This window comes from Jatropha curcas, chromosome 10, assembly GCF_041381405.1.
Source record: "Jatropha curcas cultivar XTBG-Jc1 chromosome 10, XTBG_Jcur_1.0, whole genome shotgun sequence".
Lineage (NCBI taxonomy): Eukaryota > Viridiplantae > Streptophyta > Magnoliopsida > Malpighiales > Euphorbiaceae > Jatropha > Jatropha curcas.
This window is the reverse complement of record NC_143160.1, coordinates 12,837,145-12,849,165: the sequence shown is the minus strand read 5'-3', so window position 1 is coordinate 12,849,165 and position 12,021 is coordinate 12,837,145. Positions and strand designations below refer to the sequence as shown.

Below are 12,021 nucleotides of genomic sequence, written 5' to 3'. Positions count from 1 at the left end.
TGATGTAATATTTATTACATAAAAAAACACATGTATTGTCCATTACATCAAACACATGTAATACCAATTACATCGAGTCACTCCATTTAAAACTCTACCACAACCACAGCAGCTCGACCACCACTAGCACCGTTGTTCGACTGTCACTCCATCATCCCCACCACCACCACAACCACTTCACCACTGCCACCATTCCTCCACAACCACCACCAACACCACCATTCTATCACTACCACCACTTCACCATCAACACCACTTCCATCATCACTCCACCACCACAACCACCACCTCAGTCGCTCCATCACCGCACCACCACCTTAACCACCACTGCTCAACCACCACCTACTCTATCACCACCACCTCAACAACCACCACTACCACCACCATTGCTCTACCACCACCACTACTCTATTAATACCACCTCAACCACCACCACCACCACTCCACCACTACTCTACCACCATCACCACCCCTACTGTTCTATCACTATCACTTCAACCACCACCACCACTACCGCTCAACCACTCTACTACCACCACCATCGCCACCACCACTGCTCTATCACCACTGCCTCAACTACCACAACCATCGTCGTTCCACCACCACCACTCATCTACCATCAGCACCACTACCGTCGGCATCACCATTGCTGCTCCACTACCACCACTACTTTATCACCACCACCTCAACTACTCTACCATGACCACCACAACCACCACTCCACCACCACACTGCTCTATCACTACCACCTCAACGACTCTACCACCACTACATAATAAAAATTATGTTTTAGTATTTAATATGCAGCGGTCAATAAAAATTGCATTTTATTCTTTTATTTTATTATAGAAATTGGAAGAATAGAATGAAAAAGTACTAAAAATATTAAAATGCCCATAATTTTATATTATAATTTAATTTATTCAACGAAAAAATATAATAAAAATTAATTTCTAAGACTTTAACTTTTATTTTGTTATATTATATTTTTTATGGGTAACCTTCTTTTAATTTTTTAGTTCAAATAAATTTATAAATCTAAATAATCTTTAATAGCTTAATATAGCGAATAGCTTTTGATTCATATATTTCTTTTTTGTTAATAATGATATGGTGGTGGTGAGTCGTGTTTGAGGTAGCGGTGGTGGTGGTTGTGGTGGTAGAGTGGTAGTTGTGGTAGCGGTGGATGTGGAGTGATGGTAGTGGTGGTGGTGGTGGTGGTGGTGTGATTGGTGGTGGTATGCTAATTACATTACATATTTTCTAACAAACATAAAAAAAAAAAATGGTGATTACATTTTATAAATTTTCTCAATTATATTATCAAATATAGTAATGGAATCTTGATTACATTTTTCATTATATTATATCTTTGATTACATTACATTGCATTACATTAAACCAAACATAGGCGAAGTTCACTAAGAAAAATCATCAATAAAGTAAAAAAATAATCTTTTCTGTTTGCTCTTAGAAAGATGAAACCCCTGCTATAGAAAGAATAATTTATCTTCATTTTACCAATCGAATCGTCATCCATGATGATAAAATCTAGAGAATACTGGATAAGAAGATAAGGCAAAGATCATCATTTTAAGTAAGTTTAGTTACAGAAGTACAATTGACTAAAAGAAGGAAAGTACAGAACATTTTGTAAAGCTAATAGCAATTTAGTTCTATTCGCCATTTTTACAAAACAATTATAAACAAGGATAAAGCTACAAAAATATTCAAGAGAGCAAACTATATGATATGTTACACCTGTATCTACAAAAATATTCTTTAATGTGGAATGAAAAGGTTAGCTTTGACCATTGAATGTGGAATGGAAAAGTTAGCTTTGACCATTAAGACTGGGTTTAGGTTCAACAATTTCGAATGATTATTTAACAGCATCGTTAGTTTCGGAATTTGATTCTTTGTTCGATCCAAAATAGCTAACCTTTGCTACAGTAAAACTTATTTACAAGGATCTTAAACTAAAATAATTTAAAGATTTGTTCTGAAATAAATTAATTGGGTTAACAATAAATTTTTCAAACACTTCTAAAATCTCTCGGTTCTTAAATTTATGACCATCCATTTGGCACCTCTCTCTCTCTCTCTCTGTCTTTTACTTTGAGAAACTTTAGGTATTCTTGAGAGGATGAGATTTGAAAAAACAGAAAGTTTTTCTAATATATAGGAGTACTATTTGTTTTTCTACTTTATATTTAATAGCCAAAATAATGTTAATTTAGATGGAGGGACGAAATAGTGTAGTAGAATAAAATTTTAGGGACTAAAAGATATATTTTTAAAAGATAGATATTAACTAGTATTTTGGATAAAATCTCAGAGCAAATAGTAATTTGCCCTACAAAGTGAAGAAATCCACTGTTGACAGAAGCAGGAAATTTCATATATTTATGCATTTATCATCAAAATTTGGTAGCAAGATTAGAGAAGAAAATGAAAAAGCCAAAAATGACCTATAAACATTCTATTATATATTTCTTTTCTTTGTTTTCTTGAATCATAGGCAGAAAATTAATGTGTGTATATATGCGTGTGCAAAATTGCAAGAAACAGAAATACATGATCCTTCCTAGCTCGGAAGTTGAAGGAAAAAAAATGAGTTCATGCACTCTGTGCTTCCAAGAAGGCATTGAAGTCCTCCCTCGCCTTTCGCAGGCGAGGCGTAATGCAAGAAGCTGGCGATGCAGGGTGAGACGAGGGAGATGAGGTTGAAAACCGAACATGGCGGGAAGATTCATGAGACTTTCTGGGTGTTGCTCTAGATGAATTGTTCTTGAGGACCCCTTTCCGATCCTTGTGGAAGATAAATGCAGCAGAAACTGGTGAAGTTGCATCGTTCGCACTAGTTCGTATCAGTTCGAGTGGTAGATCAAAGTAAAGATTCATAGAATCTCCATCTTCATGGTCATTTGTGATAGCTGAAGATGCCCATGAACCGCATTCAAATTTTTCTAGAGAAACAGTTCTTGATATTATGTTTCCCGCCTCTATTTCTACCTGTTCCTTCTTTGACCTTACTGGTTTTCCCTTCCCAAAGCCAGGCAGGTACATGCATAGTGCACCACATTTAAATCCTTCATCATGATCAGCTTTATTAGCTTCAGTTTTTGAGAAGTTTCTATGATTTATGGCATCGAAGTCGATAACGTTTGGTTTCCTAAACCAAAGATCAAGTTCATCTGCTTTTGCAGATGACCTTCCTTCTACACAAGACCTGCTCTTCCTCAAATGATCAATTTCTTCTTCCTGAGTAAGATGAGAAGAATGTCTATATGCCAGATGGTCAATTTGACGAGGAGATGCCTGGCTTTCATTCTTCCATTTCTTCTTCAACATACCGAAGCCGAATCGAGGGGATGAGCATGCTGAGTTGGGTAGACTGCAGCTTATAATCGGTGGTTTTATGGGCGGTCCATCTGGAGGAGTGAGAATAGGTGGCAACATAAAATTGAAGCTAGATTCTCTCCTCGATGAACCTTGCAAGGATATTGGATCAACGAAAATCTGCTTCTCCTTTTGGGGACTCTCCTTTCTGAATGGCAGTTCAGGCTCTTCAATGGCCATGAACTTTAACTCATGGAAATGTTCAGCAGTTGTAAAGATGTCGAACTCATCGTAGATTTCAATTGCTTTTTCGGCATTGTTTCTAGCCATGATGTTTAAGGGTAGAGACTGAAGGTAAATTCAGGGACTGAACTATATATATATATATATATATATAGGAGACATGACAAAGGCAGAACGTGGGCAGCATATCCCAAGTGTAATCAGTAGTGATTTGCATGTTTAGTACTTGCATAATATAATAAGCGGACATATATAATAACATAGTGTATACAAGAGGTGTTTAATGCATATCAAAGCATAATTTCCCCACAGGACTAATTGCTTCTATATTTTATTCATATGAGAGCCTACTTTCATGAATGATGACTGACATCTTAACCATATTTAACCAACCTTGATATCCATTTTCTCTTAACCGTGACTTAAAATAAGGGCATTCACACGTGCGATTAGGAAAATAGTGGTTTATGTACTTTGCATCAAAACAAAAGTCTACATCCAAGAATCCGAGAGAAAAAAAAAAAAAATACTCAACTATTAAGTTTCAAATAAAGTTATAGCAGGGTAAATAATAACATTCAAAAAGAAACTCTGATTTTTCCTCAGTGAAAGAGTCGACGCATTCTGTAATAAGTTCTGTTCGCGTATAAAAAATTGATGTAGCAAACAAGAGGAGAAGAAGGCAATTCGCAACTCAACATTTGCAAAGATACACATCCATGAGCAAACATCAAATTATATAAACAATTGTTGTTCACATTGTTTGGATGTATGCAATAATACAGATTATATGACATCACAAAATTTCCTACTGAAGAGAATTATAAAATAAGATTAATACTACTGAAATACCAATGATGACGGGAAATGCTGAGACCAAGTACAATGCTCCATAACCCTGCAAGAGAATTTGCTTCTTTGGTTATGAAGCCTCAGATTATCTAAGCAAAGAAAAATTTTAACTCTAAATATATAGGGGATCATGTTATGTTGTTCTTACAATTTTTTTTTAAAAAAAATGTAATGTTCATTCTAATTATAGCATCAATCTGCATTAACATTCCATTAGGTGTTATGAAGTATATCTGATCATAGCACACTAAATGAATAAATAACAATATAAAGTGAAAATTGGTATAATTTCATTTTATTACCTTAAATCAGAAATTTCTATGAAGAATTAATGAACTCTCTCTTTATTATTTTCCACTTTCTTCCTTATTTTTCCTAATTGTTAACCTCACCAAATCTGAATTAGGAAAACACATAAATATTTATATGAAATCAAAAACTTCTTACCAGTCATATTTAACTCTATGATAGCTAGTATTCTTCATTCTAAAATTTAAATGCTTTCCACTTTAAGTTTTATGAGCTTTTTGAGAGCAATAACAGAACCAAAAGGAAGAATTGATCGAGGACACATAACCAAGCCATTAAGGAAAACAGTTAAACTAATCAGAAGGGAGAACTAACCACAGCTGCAGGCACTTCTGTTTCATTACTGTCTTCAACGTCTTCAATGTCAGCAGCTGAATCCCAATCAATTTTAAGTCTCTTAGCAGCCTCTTTAGGATCTATACCAGTGTCCGTCGCTTTTGCATAAAGGGATTTTTTTGGCTTTGTCTTTGGTGCTTCAACCTACTCAATAAACACAAATAATTAGATAATTATAATTAATATGAGCTGCTTTCTTCTTTGTTTTCAGGACAGGTGAAAGAGGTCAATAACCAAATAATACTAAAGAAAATTTCAAGAAAGAACAAGAAGAAGAAGGTTCCTTAGAGATTAAACAATTTGGACTTTGCTCAAAAGGATAACGGAATAAGACCATAGTGAGAAGTAAATAATAACATAAATGATCTACATTGGATCAGGTTTTTTAAAACGAAAGGAGGCTGTTTTAACAGTCCATCCTGTAATCTAACAGGCCTAACTTAAAATTACATTCAGACTGCTCTTCCAAATTATTGAATCAAGTAATATACATTGAAAATTCCAGTAACGTTCTATTGTATAGCATAAAAAAAAACGTGTTAAAAGATTATTTTGAATCTTCTACTTTGTCTATGATTTCAATGTTGATAAACATTAGTATCTTTGTATAGCCTTGATGGGAGCAGTTCCTCGAAATTACTTGATGCTCAGAATTTATTAGCCATGCAATCAGATTTCTAGTTTCTCTTTGAAGTATCAAGTCTCTGCAGGACATTGACAAACATTGCAAACTCCAAATAGGCATAATTACCCCAGTCATTGCAATTTATGAATAATGATGTGAAATGGCATTTGCCATGTTGAGAAATTCCGCAGCTGTCAGAATTATGACAGTCCACTGATGATACATTGATACTTTGTAAAGTAAAGGAATATGTCAATTTTGTCTGGGGCCTTTACCACTTAACTGGGTATTCTAGCTCAGCTTACATGTAAAAATGAGTGAAAAATTAGGTGCAATATACCTGTAACTGAGAGCACATGATTTGCTTGCAGGAGGCTATTTAATGGATGATTTAAAATGATATAAAATACTGCTCAACTAAATTGATATAATCGCACTTGCAGGCTTGGCAGAACCCTTGTCATTTTTTTCTTGACAACAACCATATTCTACATGATATATCCACCAGTTAATCCATTCTCAAAATTTTTTAGGTGGAAGAAATGCATTCAGTATCTCTTTAGTGGACCTGCAGACTTCAATTTTTTCTACTACGATAACTGCACATTTAATAGAAAAAGACTCTCTTCTCTAAACAAATAAAATAATTAAGCAAAAAGGGTAGTCAAGTTGACAGGTACATGTGGTTTTCATATTGTTGACTAGAATTCTACTCAAATAAACCACGAGAGTGAGAATTAGTACTATGCATGAAAACTGAACCAAATTTTTGAAAGGAAATGGGCGACAATGAACACAAGCAAACCAGAACAAATCAAAGTTACAGCATTTCTAACATTAACAACCCTTGTAAGAAAAATCTAAACATTACCTCTAAATTAGGCCAATTTGCCATTTCCTCAGCAAGCATTTTGAGCGCAACACGATTTTTTGGTACTTTGCCTTCATTCACCTAGTAAACAGAGAATTGCAGTATAACAATATGAAAGAAATCATCTTCTTCTCCTATTGTGAGACATAAGGTTTAAATAATTTCTTTCGGCAGGTTAGGGGCTGTTGGACAGTCTTACATCAGTGTAAAATGCAGAGTTGAGGAGAGGACAACGAGTTCAAGTGGTTGAGAATACTGAAATCCACCAGCCTTTTTCTCATCATCATTTGAGGCATGCTTGCTTTTTAATTAATCTCCATAGAAGTTATTCCACTTCCATTGTCTCCCTTATTCTTCTCTGTTCTATCGCATTTTCTTTTTGGTAATTTCAAGACTTAATAAAATAACCTTTATGATGGTAGTTAACATTAAGAGTAATTTGCAATAATCCTTATTGATGTTAGAATATTATGGTTTCTTGTTAGTCAATTATTTATATAACATTCAGAAATAAGAATGGCAAACAGAACTTGGTGTTCATTCAACTTAGTGGACATTACATTTCATATATTGTGTTAGTAAATGATGATACTGAAGTAATATTAATTAACACATGCATTTGTACATGAATAAAGAAAATGAAGATTTCCCCACCAAATGAAAAACACGCCAGCTTTTCAGCTGACATTAAACTGTCACCCCATTCAAATACTAAAAGATTCCATTTAATTTCCCCTGAATCCTAAATTGTTTATAGCATAAGAATCAACTAAATTAATAGTAACCTAAATGTTGCTACATACAGCATACATCAATTGAGATATGGGTTCACCACATTTTCAATTATAGAGTGAACTGGTTAATAGTTTAGACAAGGCACAATTTAGTTATGGAAAGAGGAACTTACTTGTACTAGAGCTTCAACCAAGTCATCTCTGGTTGGATCATCAGGACCGTCAATGCCAAGTAGCTGCCTTCGCTCAATTTCTCTTGGGTCTTCAATCATAATTGTCAACTTAACCTAAGAAAAAATCCAAAAACAGACAATTAATTGGCAATTGAAGAAGCCAACATATACATAACACCTAAATTGAATTCTCGAGTTATAAGAATGACAGTGATGCAAATGAGTTAATCAGCTTATATCAATCGCAGCAATATATATATATAACAAAAGAAGTAACATTACCTCATTAAAAAGCATGTCTCTATTTTTCTTAAGAAGCTCCACTACCTAATGAAATCAAGACAAAGAAGATACGATACAATTATTTATAAATACCAAATGAAACAAAAATTTCCCTCCCCAGAAAAATGGAACAAATTGAAATAGACCCTTTTGATTTCTTGAATGTATTCAAGGTCTTGAGGACTAGGTGGTGCTACGTCTTCGTCTTCTTCTTCTTCTTCCTCCTCAAACTCTTCTTCTCCATTTTGAACACGCAACTCTAGGTCTTCTTTACCAACCAACAAGCCAGTCTTCTTTCTTCTCCAGCTATTGTTACTTTTATGGTAGTGTAGGCAAAAGTTACCCAATTTCCTTTTTCTCAAAGCAAGGTGGTAATATGGTTGGTTGTAGAGGAAGAGAAAATGGGTAAGTGAAGAAGAAGAAGAAGAAGAAGGTAGTGGAAATCGGTAAAGTTGCAAAGCCATTATTGTCTTATCTTGAATAAGGCAATGGAGTCGTTAACAATTTGAAATATTTTTGGCCATTTTTTTTTTTTTTTTTTTACTTACTTTCAAACTTCAAAGATTATACAATTAGATTTTGTAGAAGAGAGAGTCACTTCTACTCAAGATGTGAAAATGTCTATTTGGTTAACAATAGCTCTCTGATTTCGTGGTCACCATAGCAATCTAGCATATCAGTTGCTCAGAAATGGAGCTGCTTGATTGTATGGACTGGGCCGATCCAATCAAAGCCTTCAATCTTTTTAGGCCCACATTCGCACTCCATTCTAGGGCTGAGCAAACCTCGATCCAAAAGTCCGATCAAACTAATCAAACTAAGCCGATTTGATTCTAACCTCTACTTAGTTCGAGTCGATTTTGATTTTTTTCAAAATTTAATTTTAGTCTATTCATTTTAGTTCAGTTTAGTTTTAAGCTAAACTAGTTTGCACACCCCTGATTAGTTTGTACACAGTAAGGGTAGCACTTCCCTTTGCTTATTATTTACTCAATTAGTGATAACTTGTGGATGGTATTTGAACTCAAAACTTCTCGATTCCTAAATCTTTTACAAAATGTAAAAGACAAACAAAATCACACCTAATTGGTAGGGATATCAAAATGAATTGGCATTTTGAGTTCGACTCGTACTTGCCTAACATGCAACACAATTAAAGCCAACACGAACAATATCCATTTAATAATTGTGTTAAATATTTAAATATGAACACAACACGAAAAGTGAGACAAACACAACACATATAATCCATTTAATTAAACTGGGTCAAAAAATGCAATCAGTCTAATTAAATGGGTTATATTATAGGTCAGAAAATTTGACATGTATAACCTGTATAACTCATGTGTATATATATATATATATATATATATATATATATATATATATATATATATATATATATATATATATATATATATATATATTACTATTTACCTTCAATTAAACGGGTTGAAAAGGTTACACGGGTCAATTCATGACATGATACGTTTAAACTCATGTCATATGGAAAATAACAGCTATTTATAAAGTTTTTTTTTTCACATAAAATGTGATTAAAAGCGGGATAATTATAACTTTAGTGCCTGAACTTTTCGTTTTTTTCTATTTGGTGTTTAAACAGAAAACACTATTAATTAAGTGCACAAACTTTTTAAAATTTACGTTTAAGTGTTTCAGTCTGATTTAGCTCTTCGGAAATATGATTATATAATTGCAGGACCCATTTTTTCGCATCTGGTAGACGACATGGTATAAAAGACCTCCAAATCAGTTTGCTATATATAGTCCAGGTGGGCATGCTATCAAATTCCACTAATTTGCCCTTTCGAACCCTGTTCACTTTGGTTTTATTTAATTATGTCAACTAAGAAGACAAGGAAAACAGAGTTCATATTAAGAAAATGAAAACTAATTAACAATTTCGTAGCTAATCCAAATGTAAATAGAAGTATTGATTTAAAGAAACTACTAAAAACTCTTTACTGTAAATCTTTTGTCAACACAAATTACCTCAATAACCACAATCCTTAAGTAATAAGGGTAAGAAAATATGATGTGAATAAGTAACAAATCTTTGGTGGCTGCATATATAGAAATTAAAAAATTGAAAAAGAAATAAAACTTGGAAAAGAAAAGCTAAATCAAAAAATTAAAAAAAATGAAAAGAAATAGAGCAACTAGAATTTTTGTCACTTCCATCTCTAATCAAGCTCCTTCAACCAAATTATTTAAAAAAAAAAATAGAGCAAAAGAAAAAATAAAAGCAAAAAAAAAAAAGAAAGAAAGAAAACCTACAATTTTACAATTATTGGTTGTGAACCTAAATTGCAGCAACTGGGCACACGAGGCCATTACAACACCAAGGAAATTTAGGTAACTCACTCTTGCATTGAGATTTAGAGAGGGAAAATGATTGTTTGGTTAGAGAGAAACATATAGAAAGGGAAAGTAAAGAATCAGATGGAGAGCATGTTAGATTATTTTAATAATATGTATGTGGCCCATGTGATTAAAGGGCTGGTTCTAATTAAGGTGGCCCAAAATGATGGTTATTGGGTTTAATGGATAAGAGCCAGTTAGGGTTTTTATACCCTTCCTCTGCCTTATAAAAGATAAAGGAATCAACAGATTAGGGTTAACATAGAAACAAGAGAGTGTGACGGCTCCCTCAAACAGATACGGAGATAGTTTGTTTGAGAGAGCTCATAAAAGAAACTCCTGCAGCTTTTGATTATTCTCTGACCATTAAGAGAGCACTTACGGACAAGAGGCCAGAGTGAAGAAACGTAGATCTGCTGTTACGGTGAGAATCGAATTGTCCCAATGAGGTAACCCATAACATAGATCTGCCGTTATGGATCAAGGTACGCTTCCGACTATTGTATATTCTTGTCAAACAAATTCTATGAACAATAGATCTGGGCTATATTAAAGTTTATTCAACATGTGGTATCAGAGCCTGTACTTGTTCTAGATTTGTTTGATAGCGTTTTTTTTTTTTTGCTTAATTAATGAAAATTAATTTCGTATTGTGAAATTGATTTATATGGTATAAGCGAAGCCAAAATTATAGAAATTTGAAAACTGTTTGTTTTCTTTATGCTTTATAAATTATTTTGTTATTATTTATAGAGAATGGTTATGACATATTATTGGGTTATGTCGTTAAAGTTTTGAGATCTTAATTTAATCTCATAAAAGTTTTGCATAAATCAATGTTTAATGAATGGAAAACTTGTTAGTCACCAAAGTGGCCTTGTTTGGATTGTTTTAGACATTGATTATGCAGTTTTCAATTGTTTATATTTGTGTGATGCCGTTATATGACATGAAAGTGAAAATTGGACAATTGAGCTCGTTGATTATAATTTGTTAGGTTACCCAAAGGTAGACCATTAATTATAATCAATGGCATTAAAGAGACTTATCATTGTACGAATTAATATGAATGTATATCCAAAGATAACATGCATATTATGGAGCATTATTGAATAGTTGAATGGAATAAAAAAAAAAGTAACTGGATTGCAGAAAGGAGCACGGGCGTGCTGCAATGAGCACGGGCGTGCTTCTCTCTGACTTGCATAAAGGCTCGCAAGTTGCTCCACAATGAAAGTCTATTAAAGTATTTTTCTTCTTGGCATCATTATTGATTAAAGCTATACATTTAAATATTACCCAAAGGTGAATCTAGATGCATAATTAAAGTTGTTATTTGTTTGAATCCATTTTATGTTTACTCAAAGCATTAACGTATGAGTATATGTGTAATGTTGCAGCTTCCTTTAACATGTTTACTATGGGCACTGGGTTGATTAAGTTCAATGGATTGAACTATGCTGATTGGTCCGAACAAATCCATTATCAGTTAGGAGTTCTGGACCTAGATCTGGCATTAGTCTCTGAAAAGCCAGTAGCCATTACAGAGACCAGCACTAAAGCTGACAAGTCTCATTATGAGGCTTGGGAGCGGTCTAACAGGCTAAGCTTGAACTTAATGTGGATGACAATGGCTGAAAATGTTAAGCCATCAATGCCCAGAACAGACAATGCTAGAGAGTACATGCTGAAAATTAAGGAATACTCCCAATTGGACATAACTGACAAGTCCATCATAGGATCCTTGATGAGTGAGCTGACGACCAAGAAGTTTGATTGGTCACAATCCATTCATGATCATGTGATTGGCATGCAGAATTTGGCAGCCAAACTGAAATCAATGGGAATGGATGTGAGTGAATCCTTTTTAGT

The 12,021-nt window shown here is 33.8% G+C and overlaps 2 protein-coding genes across 2 annotated transcripts; both read right to left on the bottom strand.

Annotated features, from left to right (window-relative positions):
• Positions 1–2,465: 2,465 nt before the first annotated feature.
• LOC105636764 (uncharacterized) lies at positions 2,466–4,157 on the bottom strand. Its single transcript, XM_012220108.4, has one exon. It carries the CDS (start codon positions 3,670–3,672, stop codon positions 2,620–2,622), a length of 1,053 nt encoding a protein of 350 aa, XP_012075498.1. The 5' UTR covers positions 3,673–4,157; the 3' UTR covers positions 2,466–2,619.
• Positions 4,158–4,305: 148 nt separating this feature from the next.
• CEST (death domain associated protein) lies at positions 4,306–8,423 on the bottom strand. Its single transcript, XM_012220105.4, has 6 exons — positions 7,914–8,423; positions 7,768–7,812; positions 7,486–7,599; positions 6,579–6,659; positions 5,062–5,226; positions 4,306–4,483 (listed from the first exon to the last, which is right to left on the bottom strand). The coding sequence occupies exons 1-6, from the start codon at positions 8,229–8,231 to the stop codon at positions 4,394–4,396; spliced, it is 813 nt and encodes a 270-aa protein (XP_012075495.1). The 5' UTR covers positions 8,232–8,423; the 3' UTR covers positions 4,306–4,393.
• Positions 8,424–12,021: the final 3,598 nt, after the last annotated feature.